The sequence below is a fragment of the Camelus dromedarius genome, chromosome 14 (genome assembly GCF_036321535.1).
Source record: "Camelus dromedarius isolate mCamDro1 chromosome 14, mCamDro1.pat, whole genome shotgun sequence".
NCBI lineage: Eukaryota > Metazoa > Chordata > Mammalia > Artiodactyla > Camelidae > Camelus > Camelus dromedarius.
The window spans coordinates 13862345-13887331 of NC_087449.1; the positions used below are offsets into that span (position 1 = coordinate 13862345).

Sequence of the window (24987 nt, forward strand, 5' to 3'; positions counted from 1 at the left end):
AGTTGGTTCATCTGTGTTCCATTATGCTTATAGTGAGGGTAGAAATATTTGATTATGAAGATTGTGGCTTAGTTACCCTTTTGACCGTATGACGAAAACACTCTCTGAATTATAATGTGCCAATTGTTAGTTGGGAAATATATTTCATTACCTTGATGGAGCATGGAAGGTTTGTTTTATTATCTAATTAGAAACTCTCCCACCAGCAAGGATATATTGTGGATAAACATACCCATTTTAAATAAGGATCTGGCAGATTACTCACTTAGTAGTGGAATATAATTTCCAGGAATTCTTGTTAAGGTATCAGCTTTTTTGAGGCTTCAGGACATCTTGTCCTTCATGATCAAATATAACCGTTGAGAAGATAGCCATCCATCAGCCATCAGAGCAGCAGAAACAACGGGCCTGCTTTGCCAATTAAATTACCACCAAACTTGTTCTGCATTTCCAAGCCACAAGTCCCTGGTATGCCACTGACTAAGGGAAAAATGTTCCTTCTGACATCTGACATTAGACTGTGGTAAATATTTTTCTTCTCATTACCCCTAAAAGTCACAATCTGATGCACTGACAATAAAATGTCATGTCAGCAAAGAACACCGGGAAATAATTGTTGCTTTATCTGTTTCTCAGATTTATGGTATTAAAATGAATTGTGATATTTTGACAAGGTATCAGAATTGGAGATGCATAGAAATAATTTCCTGTGATCTTACTTGCAGTAGGTGTCGTTTATCATCCCGTAGACGTGAATGCCGTAACAGGCGTCCATGGCCAGAATGAAGGTAAACCACCCGGTGCTGAGGTAAGAGCCGGACTGGACTCTGGGGGGAACAGAAACAAACAACACCAAACCAAACCAGACGACACACAAAACAGACACAGAGCAACAAGCAACAAAGTGCGATGAGAAATGGGCAACCTTTTATCAAAAACATAGCACTTGTTATCAGGAAAAAGCATAAGGAAACTTGACAATCTGTCAGAGATACACACTTATTTTGAATTATCTCTGAGTAATTTATAGGCGTGCTCTCATTCTCACTACCTGAAGCCTAGAAGCTGTGTTGTATGGGAGAGAAGCCAGATGGCAAATATCTGAAGTCAAATAATCCTGCTCCCTTCAGGTGAAAAATAATGTATTTGATTTTCCGTTAAGACACAAATTAGTGCTGTATATCAGAAGACGGGTTTTCTGAAGTTGCTTGGAGTCCTGATGGGAGCTGCATGATAACGGTGTTATCTTACTTACCTAGACATATCACTTTCTCTAAGGCTTGCTGGGTTTCTTGGTGAAAATTGGAAGCAGCGGAGGTGAGCGGCTTGGTGTATGGAAGCATCTGAGAAGTTTTCCTTCACTGCTTCCTGGGTGTCATGAGACAAGACTTTTCCTTTGCAAGACCTGTCTTGCCAATCTCTTTAACACTGTTTTATTGAACACCTACTATGTGCCTATGGGACACCTACTATGTGCTGTGGATGCCAGGGATATAGTAGTTATTAAAACAACCAAGGCTTTTGTCTTCACGGACGCCAGAGGGGTGGATTTGGAGGCGGCTATTATAAAGGTTGGCCAGGGAAGGACTTTTTGGTAATGGGAACAAGGATCTGGAAAAAACAAAGGAGAGGAGGAGGGTAGACAGGAAGAAGTCATGTAGACCATCCTGAGAAGGCAGTCTCATGTGTGCAGCCTTTCAATCCCCTCTCGGTCACTTAAGAATGGGTCTTGGGTCTGGAGCACTTCCTTACCAAGGAGTTCTCACAATCTGTGCTGGACCTATCACCTTGTGTGAGAATGTTTTTCTCTGTTTCGGACTCTACATGGACCCCTTTGTTCTGTGTAAGTGTGTGTGTGTCATATGGGACCCGGCTAACCTCACTGCTGTATCTGTCTCCTGCAAAGAGGGGACGGGGTCCTTTGTTCTGTGGCACACAGGGGTTGCATGCAGGCCACTAGCCCCGTGTCAGCTGCTGGGAGGGACGTGCTGGCCATGGGGGCTGATATTCACTATGAGAGTTGATCTCGCTCTGTCTCTTCTCCATGTGACTACAGCATTGTTCCACCTAGTGCTTGACTGGGTTGTGTTTTCTTTGGTGACTCCAATACCAAGGTACAGTGGGTAGAAGTGTTTGAACTTCTGCTCCTGGTGATAAGCGACAGATGTCACTTGCTCAACAGACTATAAGAGAGCAAAATGTTCCAGGAAGTGTATCACAATGAGGACGTGTGCTGGGTATGTTCAGGGAAGACACGAGAAGTACAGTAACTGAAGGCGGAGAGTGGTGGATGGAGTGAGATTAGGGCTGATTGGAGGGTTTTGCCAAGTTCCAAGTGGTTAAAGGGAATGTTTGGTGAACAGATTACTCTCTATACTTGTCTTTAGCCGAGATGACCCAATCCATCCAAAGCAGATGACTGCCTCACTTCTTAAAACTATATTCAATGCCTTATAATAACCTATAATGAAAACATATGAAAAAGAATATACATATGTATACCTGAATACTATGCTGTACAACAGAAATGAACACAACATTGCAAATCAACTATATTTCAATAAAAAAAACTTCCTCGATAAGGGCATTTGGGTGACCCCAGGTTGTTTGGCAACTGTGGAGCACCACTTCTGAAAAAGGTTAAATTTCCTGTCTTCCATCCAGACTTTCTGACAAACTGGGGCATGGCCAGCTCTCCTTCTCCAGCCAGACGCTCAGCCTGGGTACAGCACTCTCGCCAGTGGTTGCTCCCCATCCACGTCCAACACTGTTGATGCCGTTCTCCAGGACCAAGCCATCACTGTGCTATATTTGGACGTTGAATCCTTTGATTCTTTTTTTTTTAACTGTCACCGCTTAGTATCATAGTACAATAGGTAAGCCTTTCAGGAGCAACAGACCAAAAGCTGGATTTTTAACCTTTATTTTCATCGAATTTGGGTTATCTGCAAGGACAAACCCAGTGCACACATATTTGCACACACCAGCCTCCCAGCCAATTTGTCACTGAGTCTGAAGTATCACTATGTAAATAGACTTCCTTTGTCTCTGCTGGTGTGTCTTCTAAATGGAAAATATTCCAGAAACCGGATCGCATTGAGTTACATGCACTTTCCTCTGTGAAGGAACTGTCGCAGCAGTGTGGGTTAGGAATGGGCACCAAATGGTTGGGAAGAGGTACCACAGGGAGGTGAGAGACACTAACGAGCAACTTTGCTTATTATACAACCAGACCTGCAGTCAATCCTGCAATCTGGGGTCTGAGGAGGAGCAGCAATGATGGGAACGACTTAAAGCACCATCTGCTTAAAAAGTCATTTGAAAATTGGGAGAGAGCAGAAGAGGCAAGAATCTTGACTAAAAGCTCCCAAATTGAATCTAGAAATTTTGCCTGTGTATTGGTTTTTTCCAGGTATTCCTGCTGAATTGTATTTTCCCTACTACTTGCCTTTTTCTTCTACTTTTTCTACCTTTCTATCCTTCATTATTGGGCTGACCAAGCACTAGTAGAGATCACTAAAAATTGCAGCACTATTTGTACATGATGAGAAAAAAACAGGACTCACATATTCACCCATTTATTCATTTTTCAACAAATATTGAAAATATTGATGCTACTATTTACCATTGACTAGACGCTGGTGATGAATACTGAATGTTTTCCTAAAGAGCACATGGTCTCATGGGGGAGACACATTTTAAAACAATCACAGTGTAACAAAGCAGAGCCCAGGTGTTTCAGTGTCAGTACCAAGCACAGTCCAGACCTAAAGTGAGGATCTCTGGTTTCCCCTTGCCAGCGGCACCGCAACGCAAAATGTGAAGCTTTGGACGACTTACCTAGCCTCTTTGGGTCATCTGAATTTCCTTGTCTCTAAAATGAGATAGTTGAACTAAGTTCTACCTAAGGTTTCTTCTTCTAATTTTAAAATCAAATGATTCTGTGATCATTACCCTCAATAGTCAATCTGTTTTAACCTTTAGCCATTTGGCAGTACCATGTTCCAGGCATACTGGATGCATAATTAACAAGCATATTAATTACACAGAGCACATTTAATGCACACTTGTGTGATGGGCACGCCACTAAATGCCTGGGGTATGCACAGAAAGGGTATCCAGCTTCACCTTTACCTTGCAATAGTAGTGGATATAGTCACTAAACTTTTGGAGGGAGAAGCGCCATGTTTTCCTCTCTCACACCACTGCTCATGGAAGGTGTTGGAATGCATGTCTAAGACCAGGGGTACAGCTGAACCACAGCTCTGAGGGGAAAGCATAATTTGAGAGGGGGGAAAAATATAACTTAGAGAAAAATCATTTTTATGTGTTTTTCTAGGAGCTGGTCCCTCCACAGAGTTGCTGTCAAGGACCTAGATAATGGTAGAGCTCCAGGATAAAGGGGGGGGGGGTGGGTTGTTTGTATGACATAAGGATGCCCACTCTGCAAAATATGTTCCCTGGATTCATTCTGGTCCAGCCCAGAAAGTCATTTCTGAGGGTTCAACAGCCAAGCTTTCAGAACAGAACCCTCAAAGGATAAATAGGGTACAACTATCAAAGTGATTTCTCTCCATCACACTCTTCTCTTGACCACAGGAAAAGAGGTTCAGGAATTTCAGGGTTTGGCATCTGGTCAAAGATCTTTCCATCTCAACCTCTAATAAGGAAACTTTTTACCACATTTTTGATATTGATTGCTTTTAAGCCCAATTTGCCTTATTTTGTTTCAGGATAGACATCATAATACTTAGCTCACAAGCTCTTCAAGCAAGCTGTGTTGCGTTCGATTCAGACTGGGGAGATTTATACTGCCCAAGTGCCCTGTCCTACAAACGGCACTTAATTAGTTGCCTTTTTTCCGCTGGTGCCTCTGATATATTTGGGATGTGAAATCACATGAGGTTTCCTACCCACAATACTTGCTAGGGCTAGCAAAGTGGTTTCTTCTCAAAATACTCAGAGCTAGTGTCTATGTAATGATACTTGCCGTGGAATAATGACAACTGCTAGATTAATACAGAAATTCTTCTGAATAAATGCCCTGGTGATCTGGGTCCCTAAGGGAATTCACTGGCCTGGATGGCACCAGCTCGGAGAATTCTTACAGCAGCACCATCTCTAGACTCTTCTGCAGTGTGGGTGTACTAGAAAGGAGGATGTATAAATTAAACCCAAGCAGACCTTCCGAGGTTCAATAAAAACAACAACAAAAAGACTTGAGCTCGTGTATGTGAAGTTGTTTATGCTTTTCAGCTTGGAGTGATCTAGTGATAACTATCAGATGCCTTAAAAAATTCTAAAAGGGTCTCCTCTGGGGCCAAACATTGTCTTGTAATTTGTCACTCATGTACACCGCACTATGTGCTGGCTGGCCTTCAGCCATGGCACTTTTTATACCTTCTATGTTTGGGGATCAATAAAAACAATTATTGGCATCTACAAAGAAACACTCAAGATTCCCACAGGAATGATAAGAGACTTTAAGCCCCTAATTCAGTGCAATAGGAAAGCTTAAATTAATGCAGCAGAATAATGAGCCATGCAGGGGAAAATAAAGGCAGAGTGTGAAAAGGAAGCTATCAATCATTTGTTTCCACCGGCCACGCTTTGCATCTCACCGCTCCTTGGTAGTCAAGGTACTTACCACTTGGAAACTGCTTAAATTTACTCGCTCATCTCTTGGAAAAATGATGCTGTCAACACCTTGATGTAGCACATGCCTGAAGGCATATCACTTAAAATATGATCTTTCATCTAGTTTATTACCAATAAAATAGAAGCTACCATGCCCCTTGATGTTTGCCCCTGTACCTTGATGTCTAAAGGCCATCACGTGTCCACAGGGATTTGTTGTCTGTCATGCTAGCCTTATTTTTACCAATCTCGGTATTTGTGGCTGTCGGCATCCTTCATTTGCCTGCATCCCTGCTTCTCAGCATGCTCCCTTGTCTTCTTGTTTTGGGAAACATATTGCAAAGCATTTTTCTCCTATTGCCTGGCAAGCTAGAACTTCCTGGTGAGTAATATTTCTTTCCCTTTTGGATAATTTCAGGTAAGGAACTGGCAAAACAAAAATGGTTACTTTTCAAAAGAAAACTGAATTATATTGAATTTATTACCTCTTCACTGGATGCTCTAATTATTGAGCACCATTAGCTCAGTGACTTGGGTTCTGAACTCAAGAGGCTTATATTTTGATGGGCAAAATAATAGCACATTATCTCTGTCAGGGTTTTTTAATCTTAGCATATTTTAGGTGAGATAACTCGCTGTTGTGGAGGATGTCCTGTGTGGTAAGTTCTCTTTCACATTTTACTTGATTCCTCTGTTCCAAGCTCACCTGAATCCTAAGAAGTCTGTAGATTTCTTGACTCCCTGGTATCTCCTCGTGGCTCCCAGGGTGGTGGGTTGCCCTGGGAATGCCCTAAATCCAGGTTCTCCAGATTCTCCCTATCCACAGTTCCCACTCTGCCTGCTCACTGTCCCACTGGCTTTCCTCATCCAGCCAAGAATCTTACTTCCATCTTCTTCTTGACAAGTCTATCTGAAGCCATTCAGGCTTGGTCAATACTGAATGATTATCATACTATTCAACGTAACCCTAGGCATCAGAAAATTCACTTGGCCTAAACCTGAAGGGCAAGTTTTGGCCTGGAATGGGGGATGTGCAGTGAGGAAGGGAAAAAAGTGTCCAGGAACAAGGATGAGGGGTCTAGTCACCTCCATCTCTGTGGTTGCCTCCACTTCATGGAATGGTTCCTTTAGGGGCCTTTGGTTCTACTGTTTCTGGTTCATTTCTTCTATGAGCCAATGCAAACAAGGCCTGGGGCATTCCAAGCAAAAATTGCAACAGCATAATCATCATTTATCAAAGCCCAAAGGGGATCAAGACCCTCCCAATAGTGGAGGTTTACTGGAGAGCACAATATTGGCAGCTGTTTCTGAAATCTGCTATACTCAGGAGTAAACAGGGAATTTAAAACAAGAATTAATCAATATTTCAGGTCTGGTTTTAACACTATTGGACCTCAGTTCTCTCATCAATATAGTATACTGGCAGGATAAATGAGAACAGCGGAGTAAGTTTCCATATAGCTTCCTAGGGAGAAGGAATACCTGACAGAATACAGATTATTCAATTAAAAACATTCTTTCTCGACTTTTCCTTCAAAAGCACATGGATAATGAAAGAATACATTTAAACAAGGAGACTGGCCAAGAAAAACAGCTGATGATTATCAGTGGCACCTTGGGATTCAATCTAATATTGTGAACCAGTCTAATGGAAGCAGAGCTCAAAGTGTGAAAACAATTTCAGCTGTCCCCAAGTCGTACATTTTTGTATGTCATTTGATAGTCAGAAGCTATGGTATACTCTGGAGTTTGCCCATTATATCAACACTGTGTATTTGCACTATCTATCAATGGGGCATGCCCAGCAAATCTTTAGGCAGCAAAAACTTTCTGCAAATCAGGCGGTAGAATTCTCGATCGTGGCTTGAATCATTTGCAAATGGACATAAATTTTCAAATGGATAAAAACATCGTATTGTGGATGATTCTTAAGAGAATCCACCAAATGAAGGGATTCTAGGGTTGGAAAATAATGAAAAATGGACCATAGGTAAATGGTGAAAGCAGTAAATCTTGGAAGACTGCACTACCATCCCAAACAGCTCATGTGAAATTGCCTGTGCTAATCAGTAGGCGTTTGGACTGTAAATACAACAGTTTTCCTGCCATAGGATCAACAGGACTCTGACTAGTAATGAATGCAATGAAATTGTACAAAAGGAACATAATAAGAAATGATTGTGTTCTTTTCAAAAGGTACATTTGAAAGTAAAATGGTACAGCTCCCAAAGGTATGATTTATGGCTGCTGTAGGAATAGAAGATACCACTCACAAAAATTACTTTGTTCATTCATCTCAGAAATTAAAAGGTTATTTTGCTCTTGTCCTTGGGCTTTAAAGCCTCTTCAATTGGAAACGTTGTTTTCCGAGATTTCATTCACTTTCTTAAATGAACCATGGAACCTCAGGAATGGTGGAGCTGGACGTTGGAGGCCTCTTTGCACCACTTCATTAAGTCAGGACTGGTTCCTTAACTTCAGGACTGCTGCCTTGTATCCCTTCCAGATCCGTATGTTTAAGCCCTGACCTCCACTGTGACCGTGTTTGGAGACGGGGCCTTGGTGAGGTAATTAGCTGAGGTCACGAGAGTAGGGCCCTCCTGATGGGATTACTGCCCTTCCGTGAAGAGGAAGAGACACCAGAGCGCTCTCCCTTCGCACTATATAAGGACACAGCAGGAAGCCTATGAGCCAGAGAGTTCTCACCAAAACCTGACCACACTGGCACTCTCATCTCAGACTTCGAGCTTCCAGAACTATCAGAAAATGAATTTCTGTTGTTTGAAACTCCCCATCTATGGTATTTTGTTATGGCAGCCCAAGTGGATTAAGACAATGGGTGTCTGTCAAACCTAAACTCCCCGCCGTATTTTCCAGGACTCCTCTTCCCGAACTGTCTTGTCTAGTCGTGGGGGTCCATTTATTTCTTGCTAAGCACATCTTGTGCATGTCAGCCTCTGTCTTTCTACTCTCTTTACTTGTGTAGATTTTCCTTCTTCCTGAAACGCTGTCCCCATGTCCTCTCCAGTTTCTAATCTTATCAAGCTTTGATTCTCCTTACCCTGCTGCCCCTCATCCACTCCGGATAGATTGGGAGTTTGGGACTGACAGATGCACATTACTATAGGTGAGGTGGATAAGCCGCAAGGACCTACTGTATAGCACAGGGAACTCTATTCAATTTCTTGTAATGCACCATAATGGGAAAGAAACTGAAAATGTACATATGTATGTATGTATGTATATGCGTAACTGAATCTCTTTGCTGTACACCTGGAACTAACACTGTAAATCAACTACACTTCAATAAAAAATAAGAATTAAAAAAAAAAAAGGACTTGCTGAGTGCACTGTAGGTGTGAGGCACAGGAAAGACCAAGTTGCCCCCCGATCTCAGCTCGGGATCAAGTGGGAGAAGACTCGATGACTATTTTCAAAAACAGGGCTTCAGGGAGGTGCTTCCTCTGCGAGTGGTATGAAAATACAGAGGAAAGAGCAACAGACCCAGCTGGGGGGAACTGGGGAAGGTAACTCCTTCCCCAGCAGGAGGTGAGAGCTGAGCTGCAGAGGAAGGGGAGCAAGAAGACCAGGCAGAAAAAGGAGCAGAAGGAGACCCTTTCAGGAGGAGGGAATGGCCTCTGCAGCCGCACTGAGGTGTAAGAATAACGGGGACACGGGGTGGTCCTGATCTGTCCTCAGCTCTGGAATGAGTCTCAGAGCATCATCAGTGCTTAATTTTTGTGATAGATTGTTGGTTAGAGACAGGATGCATAAGTAATGCTGACTTGTTTTTCTTCCTTCCATTATGTTTTGAAATATTAGAGATATCTTGATGTTCTGTATAGCTAGTTTTTTCAGATGATGGAAATTTATAGATCTGGAGAAAAGTATCTAGGGGAAAATTGGCAGAATTATATATTTTCCTCCTCATTAAATTCCTCATTAATTCAGGAATGAGAAAAATGTAAACAAGATATGACTAAAAATAAAAACAATTTTGAAATGTGTGATGTTCACAGAGGTAGCCAGTGTTCGTCTGTGTTATAAGCTGTTACAAGTCATGCGCAAATTCAACTGATCTCCACGTACGTCCAAGCTGGCTTCCTCAGTGCACACCCGCAGGCTCTCGACCATTGAAAGGGAGACAGTTTTTAACATAAATATTTAATTTACTGAGGGTTTTTTTTTTATTTTTTTTTGAAATGAAAGCAGTTACCATTGCTGCTTTAAGGATGTGAACCCTTGGAAATACCTTTCTGGTGTGGAAACGCTGAGCTTAATAACCTCTATAGCAGCATCTGCTCTACCCAGTGAAGCTTCTGGCAGAAAGGATTACGCCAGGTACCCTAACACCCAGTCTCTACTCTGAGTGACTGTTACCTTCCCCAGATCTCTAGTTTTCCTAAGTGGCCCATAATTTTGAGGACCTGAAGTATTATGAATATCCTGTGTGCATTCTAGTTTCAGACTTTTCAAGATACTATAGAGGCCCTTGTCTCAAGGGCAACAGACTTTCTTTCACCTTTCCTGTGCTAGGCTGTGTTGTTCCTTCCCTCCTTGAACATGGCTTGGCCCAAGGGTCGGTATCTTTCCTGCCTAATAACTTTAAGGCTTGGCCCAATGACTTGCTTTGACCGTGAACCATAAGTAGAAGTGAACACTGAGACAGCTCCCAGTGGAGATTTTAAGAAGTATCACATGGTTCCCATTTCTCCATCGTGAGAACAGCATATCCCAGGCAGAGGGTGCTCCTTCAGCCTGGGGCCTAGGATGAGGAATCCCATGTTGCAGAAAGGAGCCCCAAACTAGAGCCAAGTTCAGCTAAGCTCTGCGGAGCTGTAGCTGATCACAGACCTGTGAGTAGGAAATACATACCCTTGTAAGCCACTGAGTTTCAGGGTTATTTGATATGCAGCAAAAAGCTGACTAAATAAACTTTTTTCGATTAATAATAATAACTTCTATTATTTATGGCACATTAATACATACTAGACATTGTGCCAAGAGCCATGCATAGATCATTTTATTTAATCCTCACAATAACCCCATCCTATGAGAAGTATTAATATACCATTGTACAAATGAAGGTTTGGGGACGTATAAAGTACTTGTCCAAAGGCAGTCATACCAGACAACTCAGGTCCTTAGGTAAGTTCTTTCTTGGTTACCATCATCCTCAGTTTTGCCCAAGGCATCACGTGTCTGATAGAACAGCCATCAGAGGACCACAATTCTTTTGGTTCTACAGTTAACCCTCCAGGAAATCTTGACCATGTTGCTGCTGCTTCTTGGGCCAAGTTTTATTTTGTTTTGTTCTGTTCTGTTTTCGATGGCAGAATAAAATTGGCTGAGGTAGGCGTAGGGTCTGTCGTCGCTAAAGTTCTGTAGTTGTAGTTACAGTAACATAGTCCACGTTAGAGGGATTGTAAATGCATAGCCTTATCTTTAGCACAGAGTCATCACCGCTTTGTAGACTTGTGTTTATAACTTCCCCATTCAAAACACTTCTTAGAATCTCAGCCGTGGTCATGTTCAAATAACACCTTTAGGCCACTTGATGTGGATATATGCATCAACTTTAAAAACAAATAAAGGGGTAAGTCCTGAAAATGAAGATCAAGTTCCTGGATTTACTTCATTCCCCAGGCATGGCTTCCTTTCAGCCATCAGGCTCTATAACCTTTCAATAAATTATCCTCTTTGGCTTATGTCAGCTGAAGGAGGCATCTATTCCTTGCAACCAAAGATTGGGATTTGGATTGGTTGACCGCCAACATCCTTTCTAACACAATGAGTCTATGCAACACTCTAGGTATAATTAGGGACTTAGCTTCTAACTAACCCTTCATTCTTATTGGCAAGCACTATTTGATCTGATCCTAGTTCTATACTCAGGCTTAAATAATTTGCTTCTTTCTAACTTACTTTTCAACATATCCTGAAATCATGCCCTTCCTAAACTGATGTGGCCATCAGTATTCTGAGTGCTAAACACCTTTCTCCACCTCAGGCACAGGGGCTTGTTCAGCTGCTAACCTGGTAAAGGTGATTAAGGGAAGGTCTTGGCTTCCTCTCTCCTCATTCTCTTATCAGTAATTCCCTCTGCATATACTTTCCTTAAGACTAAGAAGAAAAAAAAGGGGGGGGGGGAGATTGTAATCAGGTAGGAGTATACCTAAATAGAGAAAAGATTTTTTTTTCCTGCCACTTTAAGTTGTTAGAAGAGAAAAGAAAGGACCCACTTTCCCTTAGCTTTTTGACTTAATTAGAACTTGAGCTAAAGCAAGCTTTTCCTTTAGAAATAGTTCTAGCACAGAATCAGACTCAAACTCGCTTCTGACAAAAATGCTTTCTGAGCCGTTGTTTCACTTTCAAAATGAGTATTTCTATTTAAAAATAACTTTAAAAATTGAGGTATAACTGACATATAGTATTCTATTAGTATCAGGTGTACAACATAATGACATGGCATTTGTATATATTTCTAAATGATCACCACAAGTCTAGTTATCATCCGTCACTATACATAGAATTTAGAAAAAAACTATAAAAGTTAAAACTTTTAAAGTTAAAACGCTTTTTAAAAAATTTGGCTCACAAAAGAAGGCTAATTCAATTAGAAAAGGTCAGAAGCAACAACTGACATACGAGTCTTCAGGGACTGAGAATTTCAGTCTCTAACTTAGAGAAGGAGGTTTAATTTGTCATTTTTCCAGTAGGCTGACATTCATTGACTACCTCATGCATAATACCTTTGCCAAATTATGGGCTGTCGTCAGTGCATCAAAGCAGGCACTGACCCAGCTCTTCTCCTCCAACACCAGCAAATTCCTAAAAGGGGCGTCTGTCTGCTCCAGCAGAAGCCCTGAAGTCAAACGACTTGGTGATGGAATCTTCCTTGAAACAGTCAGAGCTAATGGAGTCTCACCTATTAAACAAGCTGTTTGTCCACTAAGGTAGAATGTTATTCCAATTTAACCCTACCTGGGAGTTTTAGTCCCAAAAAATTAATTTTCTCTCCATTCTTGAGATGGGATGAGGTTTGAGAGGAGAAAATTCTTCCTTTGAAGTCTATCCAGATTTTCCAATTGAGCTGGATTTCTTGCTTGGTGGAGCGAAGAATTTCTTTCCTGGAGGTGTGTCTTCCCCACAGGGTTTGACTGGCAGTCCATGGCGAAAGCACCTGTGTGTTTTTGCTTACAGTAAATCTGTCCCTGGGAAGAAGTCCTTCTCCTGCACACCCTTCCCATCCCTCCCTATGTAACAACTTCTCCTGTACTAGGTTCTTTTGTTTAAGGACCATCTTTCTGATCAGAGAAAAGATAACAGCAATAGTTCCTTTTCTGCCATCAGAAGAGATGACTTTTGTGTTTCCAGAGTTCTTCTAACCCAGTAATTTTTCTCACTGAAGTATAGTTGACTTACAATATTGTGTTAGAATAACGATGCTGTTAGTTAAAGCATAATGATTCAGTATTTTTGCAAATTCATTCCATTCTAGGTTATTCCAAGATAATGGGTATAATCGCTGTGCTATACAGTGTCTCTGTAGCTTGTCTATTTTATATACAGCAGTTTGGATCGGTTAATCCCATACCCTAATTTGTTCTCCCCTCTTCCCCCACTTAGGTAACCACAAGTTTGTTTTCTGTGACTGTGAGTCTGTTTCTGTCTTGTATATACACTAAGTCCAGTCATTTTGTTGATCCAGAGTAGACAAAATGTCATAAAGTGGGAACTAGAACACAGAGCAAAAGCAATATATCTTAGAAAATACAAGGAAGAAAAACAGAACAGAACTTAGGAAATGTCTCTTATTTGAGAGCATCTGATTGAGATGTGAGAATGCTGTTATCCCCACAGATTTTCCTACATTGCAACAGTCACAGAATGTCAGAAATCTCCACACCCAGCCATAAAAATGAGAAGGACACAGGAAAACAGTTGGGAAGATCCCCTGCCTTGCAGACTTGCTTTCAGCAGTTGGTCACAACACTTTATGCCCATGTTTCTGACCAAAGGGGCTGTAAAGAAGTGACTAGAAGAGCGACGGAACTCTGAAGGCAGTTGGGCAGCAGCAGGAAATGAAGGGAATTGCTCCTATTTTTCAAGCTCACACATTGGATTCCCTTCATTCCTTCTCTCTTCCCCTTGCCTCTGCTCAAGTGTCCATCATCACGCCAAGAGGATGAAAAGAACTACATATTTGCTTTTTGTAGGAGGGACATAGGAGGCATGGAATTTTGTGAAAGCCTCAGCCCTAAGTAAGAAAGTGGGCTGAAGCAGCTGCAACAGCATGGTAGGACCTGGAGGGTATTATGCTTAGGGAAATAACTAAGCATATTTATCCTCATGAACCGGATAAAGGGAACTGGTGACTGATGCTGACCAGCTGGGTTCTCACCAGCTCCCTCCTCATCACTGCAGCACCAATCCTTGTGCTTCTGGAGCTGCGTATCCAGGCCCTTCCACCATTCTCCCTCTCTGGAAAAACTCTTTACTGTCCTCTGAGCCAAAATCTGTTAAAGGTTGTGATTCCTCAGTCTCATTCCTTCTCCCGGGGCGTCGTTTCTTCCTGTTGTAGCCATCAATGGCACAGTACTCAGATTCCACCCTCTACCCCTGGAGCCCTGGCTCCACTTCCCAGTCACAGCCCTGATCCCACTCTCCCTAGAGGCATTGTTTCCAGTCCTCTGCACCTTTCCCCAAGCTCCATTACCACCACTGCTCCTGATAATGGATTCTGATATTATTGTCCTGGGGGTATAGTCTGGGCATTGATACTTAATTTAAAAAAAAAAGTGTTTTCTTTTTTAAATCTTTCCTGGGTGTTTATAATGTGATGTGTATAACCACAGTTGAAAGTCACTGTTATAAATGCTAGTTAGGTTTGAGGATTCTATTAGAAGTTGAGTTTCACTTTATTATGAATTAAATTAGCTTTTGAGTATTGGCCTGAGAATCTAACCACTATTTTAAAATTTGTTTCTTTGGAAAAATGTGTTCCAATTATAAACAGCTAATTGCAAACTGACTGGAAACTTGCCAGTGAGGAAATGCTGGTCAGCAAAGGTATATCATCTATTTTTTTTTAAAGTTTATTTGTTTAATTGAAATAAAGTTGATTTACAATATTATATTAGTTCCAGGTGTACAGCATAGTGATTCAATATTTTTACAGATTATACTCCACTTAAAGTTATTAAAAAAATAATGGCTCTATTTCCCTGTGCTGTACCATGCATCCATGTTGCTTATCTATTTTACACATAGTAGTTCGTATCTCTTAATCCCATACCTCTCTCTTGCCCCTCCTCCTTTCCCTCTCCCCAAGGGTAACCACTAGTTTGTTCTCTATATCTATAAGTCTGTTTCTGCTTTGGTACGTATACATTCATTTGTTTTCTTTTTTTAGATTCCACATGTAAGTGATAACATACAATATTTATCCTTCTGTGTCTGAGTTATTTCACTAAGCGTAATACCCTCCAGGTCCATCCACGTTGCTGCAACTGGCAACATTTCTTTCTTTTTTATCGCTGAATGATATTCCATTGTGTGTGTGTTTATGATCACTATGGCCGGCACACAGTAAGCACCCAATCTGTCCACCTTAGCTGAATAATTTTTGGAATGAAGGCTGTTCCTAAGTAAGAAGTTGCTAATATTTTTTTCCCAAGGAATTTTAAATAGTATGTCAGTGTTTTCTCATTGATGATGTAACAGAGATATTTAACAATATGTCTAAGGATGTGCCACATGTCAGCGATACAACCCAAATCACCACTCAAAATTTGGTAATTTTTACATGTACCCCTTGTATCCATTTACCTCCAGAATCAGGTTTTCCTCCCAGCTTTATTGAGATATTAAGGGCATGTATCATATGAAAGTTTAAGAGGTACATGTATATACTGCAAAATGATCACCACAATAAGGTTGGCTAACATCTCCATTTCTTCATAATATCATAATTTATGTGTGTGTGTGTGTGTGTGTGTGAGTGAGCGAGTGAGAGAGAGAGAGGTGATAACACTGAAGTTATACTCTCCTAAATTTTTTCAGGTATACAATACAGCATTGTTAATTACAGTCACCATGCTCTGTATTAGATCCCCAACTCATTTATCTTGTAGCTGAGATAGAATAAAGTTTTAAAGTCCCTTTTTTTCAGTTGGTTGGCCCATGGCTCAGTCAGAATTCTGATTTCATCTGTCAGGACTGAAATGTGCTCTGTTTTTCGTAAACAACAAATTATAGCACAGGGGTGGCCACATATGGTGTTCCAAAAAAAAAAAAAAAAGAGAGAGAGAGAATAAATGAAGACGGGGCATCAAAAGATGGAAATATGTATTTTTGTAATTTTTTGGACTCACAATAGGTGTTTCAACACCAAGAGGTGTACTCACTGTTAAATCCCTGAAATCAGGAGGTAAAATATCAATTTACCTAAGTTAATTTCAGTCTTGAATTTTCACTGCAAAGCAAACTCTCAGAAAATTAAGAGTGTCATTCGTCCCTTCCTGAAGTTGTAAAGCACATACTTAATGGAATCACGTGGCAATGAAAGTCCAGGTCGTTCCACACAGGGAAGATGCTCCCCTCCTTGCTTTTGGTGGCCATCGTGCACCCCTCTTGCTGTTCTCGCCCCCAGTTATATAATCAACAAAGTCCAGAAAGTGACATTTGCATACTGGCCTCCTGTAGGGAAGCTTTTTCAGTCCTCCTGTCAGCACAAATCTCATTCAATTACGTTCAGCCTCAGAATTGCCATTATACTTATCAGAAGGCCACTTTCCAGTTTTTAAATGGCTTTGGACCTGCCACTTCTTTGAGCAACCCTGACTGTAAGAGCATTTGCCATTCACCTTCAGCTGTGCCTGGAGCAATTCTCTATAACTAGCATGCTGTTAATAGGACGAATGCCTTCGGGATGGTGCCCAGACTTATTGAGAAGGCTTTCTAAAACCCAAGCTTGCAACTGCTGATTTGCACATGATAAGACAAGAGAACCTAAGTGCTCACAACCGTGGTGCTGTGAGTACTGCTTCCTTCTGCTGGCGGTTCAGGAATCAATGGTGATATTCACGTAGCCAGGAGAGATGTCAGATCGTAGGTGGCTCCAGCTCCTGAGTTACCTTATTTAATTCATTTGTGTGGATGATGGCACCATTGTTCTTTAGGATATGTGCATCACCCTTGACTCTGCCCTCTTCCTCATCCTTCATGTGCCATTAGTTAGTTACTGAGTTGTGTTAACCCTTTCTTCGTGTTGTCTCTCACGTCTGTTTCTTTGTAATCTTCCACTACTTTAAAACTCTGGGCAACAAGGTGGCTTGGGTGTAGACCTCAGATTAGTACATCCACCCACTCTGGTACATCTATGAAATCTGTGTATACTTTTAACAGAAGGGAATGAGGTGGTAGCTGGGCTGGTGGCAACAGAGAATAGGAATCTGGTTTCAGGGAGCCGCCATCCACACCCAAGTTGTCCCTTCACAATCCTGGCATTCTCTTTAAAATCACAAAAAAATAGGAAGCAGGGAAGGTGGTAACAGTTTAAAAAGGGGAAACACTTTGCTATGGAGAAAGATGTTTTCTGATCTCCTTACCCAATAATTCTCTCTAGTCACAGGTGAATTTATTGTGGAGACAGCCTCCCTGTATTTCCTGGTGAGGTGTTGGAACTGGAAAAGCACAAGCTGGGTCAGACACAAAATCAATATTCTTTGATTCAGTTTCAGCCCTTTGCTGTGGCACTTTTCCCCATCATCTCTTTCAAGAGGCAATGCCACAAGAAAATCAGATTTTTCTCTAATCAAGTGTAAGGAATGATATTTAGCTTTTTGATAATCAAGGAGCTTCCCAGAACTCATTGTTGGTTAAAATATTACAGTTGTTCAAATCCTGATTTCATATTGCAACATACCACCAAAAACTTCTTTTGATTGTTATCATTTTTTTTCCTTTGGACACTAATACAAAAGTAACTGTATTTAATAAGCATGTTAAACACAGACTTAGTACTATTAAGCGGAAAGACCTTTGAGTGGATGAATGGATGAATTAGTGTTTCCCAACAAATCACCTTGACAAATGTGCTCCAATGAAGGGGGGGGGGGAGCGCAGAGGGGAGGGAACCACTTTTCTATTGATAACCATTGTTTTCCTCTAACACATGTATTTGTCTTTTTTGGCATTCATGACATTACAGAGGATAACTCAGGAATATGCAATCTTAGCAGGTTTTGGGGTTTTTTTTTTTTGTTTTTGTCTTTTTTTAGTGGGGGAGGTAGGTAATTAGATTTATTTATTTATTTGTTTGTTTATTTATTTATTTCAGTGGAAGTACTGGGGATTGAACCCAGGACCTTATGCATCATAGGCATGCACTTTACCACTGAGCTATATCCTCCCGCCCACCCCACTTTTCTTGTCTTGAAATGCATCCAGGATTTGGTCAAAGAGCTATACTTTGTGCAATCTGTGTTTTAGACAAAGGAACATTATTTTTATTTTTAGGCTACCCAGCATGTGAAAATACAGCAAAAAAACCCCTGCTAATTTATTAGCTTATTTAGAAAACATCATTTTGAATATTAAGTTTCCTTGAATATGTTGAAATATCTGAGATGATTATTGCACCTTGAAAGTACTGAGGGAAAGAAGACTGAAATTTAAAGATTCAGTGCTATGAAATACACAACTAAGGAAGGATTAAAAACAATATATATTTGGCACCTAAGGTGTTATTTTATGTATATATTATATATTAAACATACTTATATATTTTATAAATTTAATAAATTTATGGATAGAAGTTATAGCTATATATAAATATTATGTAATTTATATATAATTTATAAATAAATAATACATAAATATATTTACATGTCATAAATATTTATATATTAAAAAACTGGAAAAAATACTCATTTCTTTCAATTTAGTTTATGCCCCATGTTGTTTTAGGAGCACATTAGTTGCATAAAAATGGGAAGACAACACGTGTGCATTTATTTAACAAACATTATGCATCTACTCACCAAACAAACACCACGTACCAAAGTGCCTGCCATGAGCCTGGCCCTGCACAGCTAAGGTAGTTTGCTTTTTAATGTTGAGTAATTCTTGTATCAGAAAGAAAAACATATGAACATCTTTGTGTGTTCTTATGCTCAAGCCCTTAGAAGATTCAGGAAGTATTTTGTCTATAATAATATGGCATCTCTCTGAATAAAGGGTTCTGTGGCTGCGGGAGGAACTGGTCTCAAAAGTGGCCCTAATACCCCATCTCTCCCCTTACAGACCATAAATGTCCAACACTGTCCCAACAGCGCTTCAAAGGAAGTGTTTTAAAAACTGGATCAATACTCTTCAACCCTCTTCTTGGGATTCTAGACCCCACAGTGCACTCTGCTCTGTTTCCTCTCTCCCTCCAGGCCTTTATTCTTGTCACCTCACTTTGTTCCCAGCATCAGGGACAATGTGCTCATGGAGAAGTTTGATTCTCTTGTCGGGATTCTATCATTTCCTGCTTCGCTGACCTGACTTTGATGCCCCCCCTGTTCTGTGGTGAACTGGAGTGACAAGAGCAAGGAGTTATTGCTTCTAAGCAGAGGAGGCTGTCTGAACCGTTAACCCTCTGGAGCAAAGAGCAATCATGTTTACTCACAGTGAGGAAAACGGAGACACTTGAAGCATCATCAGTAAAGAAAACAGAGGTAACAGAGAGATTCAATTACAAACTCAGTGACAACCAGTTAGCTCTGTGTTTGGGTTCATCTCTCTTTTGGCTATTTCTTAGAAAATATTTCAAATTAAGAAAATAAAATCCTATGATAATTCCCATGCTGCATAAATTGTTATAGAGCCCAGAAAAATGTGGGACCTATACTAATTCATATAACCAACCCAGCATTACACTAATACTGAAACCCAGGAAAGAGCCAAAAGGGGGTAGAGATGAGAAATGACAGTACAATCCCATTTATAATTACAGATTCAAAACTCTTCAATCAAAACCCAACCAACTGACCATCGCACTAAATTAAGCAGCCATACTCCATGGCCAAGCAGGTTCTATTTCAGGAGAGCAAAGACAATTTACTATAAGGAAAGCTATTAATATGGCACTTCTCAATTCTGCACCCTAAATCAGCGGGTTACTAGTTGGTATTATGTGAGGGAAGGAGGAACAGGTAATGTTTGGAAATGGTGAGTTTAATAAATTTAACTGAATTTTTTTTTTGGTTATGTTGCGATATAATTGACATACAGCACTGTATATGTTTGAGGTGTTCAGCATAATTTGACTTACATATATTGTGAGCCGATTGCCACAGTGAGTTTAGTTAATATCCATCATCTCCTATAGATACAAAAAACATGATTTTTTTGTGATAAGAACTTTTAAGATCTACTATTTTATCAACTTTTAAATATACCACACTTCATTATGGTGTATATATTTTTTAACTGAATATCTTGACTGCTAGACTTCCCAGCATCTTTCATATAAGAGCTAATGATTCTCTAAGAACTGAAGATGCCAGGCAGCATTTCCCCAAGCTGTTTGACCAGATGACAATTTCCTCTTCTCCCTCAATTTTTTTTTTTTTTGATAGACCAGCCTAAGGAAAAAAGTGTTTTCTCTGAGAAACAATTTTGGTGGATCCTGTATTAATTTAATGCATTATATTGGTCATTCAAGGAAACACCATATCATTTCTTCAAAAGATGCCAGCAAGAATTGGATAAAATCCAATATTCAAATAAAATTGTTTTAAACTGTGACTAAAGGGATCTCCTTAATGTAAGAAAGAAGCCCTCTCTTAAACAAAGGGCCAGCATCAAAAGCAATGGTAAAATACTAGGAGATCTGTGTGTCATTAAAATTAGGAAAACATATATGCTGTTATCTTTTTCACCTAAACATTGTTCTGGAAATTTTAGTGACTGGAATGACATGAAATGTTAATGATGAGAAGAAACAGAGCTCTTACACATACATGAAATGTTGAAAAATTATAGAAGGAAGCTAAAAGCTATTAGAATAAGAGAGTTTGATACAATGGTCAAATACAAAAGAATATATATTGAAAAATGAATAGTTTTCTCTTATAAACAGAACCTACAGGTAGAAAATATGATGTGCTGAAGTAATCCTAAAATTCATAACAGCAAAACTATTTTTTAAACACAAAGAATAATTTTAATAAAAATTGGTGAGACATTCAGGACTGGACTACCAGTTTCACTCACTGGGAGGACTGAAGGCTGCAAATGTGTCTACTCTGCTCAAATTAATAAGTCTGAATGCAATTTTGATCAAAATTCCCCTGATGCAAAAATTATCACAAAAGTTAAAATACATTGACAAAGTGGAAGGAAAAACATTGGTGATGCACATGAATTGTAAAGGGTTAATGTTTTAATATAAAAATTGCTTTTTAAAAAGTGATTTTTAAAAAGGCAAGCACTGAAGAAAATGGGCACAGGTGCTCACAGTCACACGTTGGCAGCTCAGGGACTTTGGTCTTCTGACAAATGCTCCTTAGTGAGCTCTCCTCTGACCACTCCGCATCAGTATCAAACTGACCACCCCCTCACCCTTAGTCCCCTCACCCAGCTTCATTGTTCTCCACAGCACTTACACCCACCTGACATAGTAGAGATTTGTTTATTTACTCTTTCTCCTCCTAGTCAATTGTAAATTCCATGTGTCATTTATTTGGTTAATTTCTGTTTTCCCAGGATCTAGAGTAATACTTGTCATATAGTAGGAGCTCAATAAGTATTTGTTGATTGAATGAATAAATACCATTTCGTCTCTTCTATTTATTAAGTATTTCCTAAATCATTGGATGTTTTGACTGATTTATTTTATGTGTGTGTGACATTTTTGATAGTTTAGAAAATTCAGTAATTGTCTTTTATTGGGAATGTTGGAGAAGGTATTCTAAAGAAGGTGATATTTTGGGGTATTAAAGTATGAATAGGAGTTTGTTTGTTGGATGAAGAGGGAGGGGGCATTCCTGAAAGAGGTAAAATATATGCTGAAAGACAGAAGATAAACTGTGGTACATTCAGGGGATGATGAGGAGTTTAATATCACCACACCATAGAGTATGTACAAGGGAGTTGCAGGAAATGAGACAGATTTTGAAATTTGGACTGTAAAAGAGTCTTCTTTGCTACATTTGTGTGCTTGGATATCTTTTAACCTATAGAGAGCTAACATACGTTTGTTATGAAACAACATGATTATATTTTTATGATAATAAGCCTATGTGGATTATGAACTGCATTTGGGAAATACTGGTGAGAGAATGACAAGACAGGGAGCCCAGTTAAGACATAATGAAGACAGAGACTAAGGTGTGACAAAGGATTAAAGAGAAGAGAGGCTAGAGGTAAGAAACGTTCCAGAAGAATACGAAAATGAAAGCAAGAAGATGCAGCAAAGGGTCAACCAAAGGTATTTCTAATTTGACAACTGGGTAGGATGGTGATACCATAATGGAAATGGAGAATCCAGAGGCCAAGTTATTTCAGGGTGTCAGGTAACAGAGTTTGGTATGGATGTGTTAAACTTGAGTTGCCTCTGGGACCTCAGCTTGAAAAGTTCCAAAATTAATTAAGGATATGAGTTTGGACAAGTCAGGTCTAGATAGAGAGATCTTGGCATAACTAGATTATGGATTATTAGAGAGGAGCAGAGGTCAAGGAGTGAAAAGGAACAAGAATGGATCTTTAAGGAACGCCGACATTTAATGTGTTGGCAGAAGGTAAGGGGTCAAAGGAAGAGATGGAGAAGACACTGTCAGAAATGTCACTTGATGCCTGATTCTTCTAGACCATGCTGGAGATTACATTCATATTCTCTCTCCATCTCTCACAGAGAATATTTAAATTATGCATACTGGTTTTTTGTTATTTTTTAATAGAAGAAAACTAATATAGCAGCCAGATTCGGCGCTTACTTATGAATTTCTAGGAGTGGGTATAGTATAGTATCCAGCATTGCATGAACACAGTTGATTACAGAACCCTTAACCTCTGGTATTTCATAGAACGTACTCTGGAAAACATTATACTATATATTTTTAGTAATCGTGTGTTATATACGGAAGTTAAGTTGACAGTTTCATTATAATAAAGTACTTCTTATCTATTAAAAGTGAAACACTGAATTGATCTGTCCTCATAATTCGCATTATTCAACCATTCTTTCAGAGAACTGTGACTTTGCAAGGCCCAGCCAATTCTTTATGTGGTTCAGGGTGAAAGTCACAAAGATTTGTACAATTGAACTAAATATGTGTGCTTATAGACTAATACTAAGTTTTTTTCTATATGCTTGATTTTTCATTTCCCACTTAATTTTGGCCCAAATCTATTTACTATTATAAAATATTTCATACAGATGAAGGACTAGAGGTAATGTGTTTGTCGGTCCACAGAAAAATAAACTACCAAGCTTAAAAAAATATAGCATTATCAATTCAGACCCTTGTATTCCGATCCCCTGTCTCCCTAGCAGGAGTAATCATTATTTTAGTTTTTAGATTTATTATTCCGTTATTTTTAGTATAGTTTTATTCTATATATTTATATGTGTCCATAAACAAGCTGTTATATGGTTTTGTGAGTTTTTCAACTTTAAATAAATGGCATCATTTTGTACGTATTCCTCTGTGACTAGTCTTTTCCATTCAATATTTTGTTTGTGAGATTCATCTCTATTAATGCTTATGGCTATAGTTCATTCATTTTTTTTACACTACCATAGTAAAATCCATTTATGAATACTTCTATGAATAGTTTATTTATCCAGTCTTTTGTCAAAGGATATCTGAGATGTCTCCAGTTTTTCTTATTCCTCTTGCAAACATTACTACTATGAATATTCACATACCTGTACTAGTGCTTCTCTAGGGAAATATCTCGGAGTGCAATTGTTACGTAGAAAAGTAAGCAAATGTTCAAATACAAGATAATTCCAAATTGTTTTCTAAGGGGCTGGGACCAATTTCTATGCCTATCAATAGCATATAATAGCTCCTGCTGCTCCTTGTCTATCCTCAGTAATACTATACGTTTTCAGACTTTACAATTTTTGCCAATCTAGTGGGTGTAAAATGGTATTTAATTTGGTTTGAATTTGCATTGCCCTGATTACTAGTGAGGTGGAGAATATTTTCGCATGTTTATCAGCTATTCATGTTTCTTCTTCTGCAAAACGCCTATTCAGGTTATTGCTTATTTTTTTCTAGTGGGCTGTTATTCGTTTCCGTAACGATTTTTTAGTAATCTTTTATGCAACTCCCGTCTGTATGTGTTACAAGTACAAGCCCACTGTGGCTTATCAGTTTACTTTTTTTCTTTGAAACTTTTTCACTTAAAATGAATCAATCAGTTAAACTGATGAAACCCTTAAAAATAAATATATTAATTTATTATTTAATACAATTAATAAGACTAATCAAGTGTATCAATCCTTTCCTTTACAGTTTGTGCTTTGGGACCTGTTTCTAAGAAATCCGTCCCTAATCGGATATCAAATTTAAGATTCTTTAAAAAGCACATTTCCTTTGCCTTACACTTAAAATTACAAACCTGTTATTATACTTAGATTTATTGTACCAACAACCTACAAACCAAGTGGCTTAGGAGACCTCAAGTGTACTTTTGTACCTTTCCTCCTGCTAACCCGCCCCCCACCTCCTGGGCTCTACTCCGCGTCATCGCCTATGAGGGCGTGCACTGCGAACGCGTACACACATGCCTGAGCCTGCGCATCGCTTTCTCTCCCCACGCTCATCTCCAGTTCCACCGCCCCACAGAAGTGGTCCCCAGCCGTAACTCCGGTGCACCGCCAACATCAGATTTTCACACGTAAGCTTGTTTCTGTGTGCTTGCTATGCACAATCGTTAGCCAAGCTGTCAGTAGTTAGGGTTGCCTTTCGTATTTCTTCCAACCTTTTTTCTTTCATTTTTAAATCCAGTAGCATTAACTTTTGTTCATTCTTGTTAAGTCACCTGAAATTATATTTGTTGCATTTAAATGCTCATTAATGCAAATGGCTGAACAAATCCATTTCGGTGGATGCTCAATACCGTTGTCACTTCAACACAGCCTCATGACAACTCCCACATCAGAACAGTACTTTATTTGCTAAATTTTGACTCATCTTAACTCCCATGTTGTTTTTTTCCAGCAGTCACAAGTGTACACTTGACAGCTTTTTTCTCTTTCTAGAAGCCTTTTTAACAGCCTCCTTCTTTCACATGATGACCTCACTTCTTTGCAAAGCAATTAGAGACTATTTCTTCCTCACATCTTCC

At 39.6% G+C, this 24987-nt stretch overlaps 1 protein-coding gene and 1 non-coding gene across 8 annotated transcripts in view; both read right to left on the minus strand.

The window, feature by feature from the left end:
* ST6GALNAC3 (ST6 N-acetylgalactosaminide alpha-2,6-sialyltransferase 3) overlaps window positions 1–24987 on the minus strand; it is a 548516-nt gene that overhangs the window by 57748 nt on the left and 465781 nt on the right. For 6 of the 7 annotated variants that reach the window (XM_031465409.2, XM_064493440.1, XM_010989046.3 and 3 more), the window contains one exon: window positions 720–827. The exons of the other annotated variant lie outside the window; for it this stretch is intronic. In XM_031465409.2, coding sequence (XP_031321269.1) covers window positions 720–827 — 108 coding nt within the window. The remainder of the gene's footprint in view (window positions 1–719; window positions 828–24987) is intronic. 7 annotated transcript variants of the gene reach the window in all.
* Window positions 17981–18053, minus strand: TRNAH-AUG (transfer RNA histidin (anticodon AUG)). Its single transcript has one exon. It is a non-coding gene; the product is annotated as a tRNA-His (tRNA).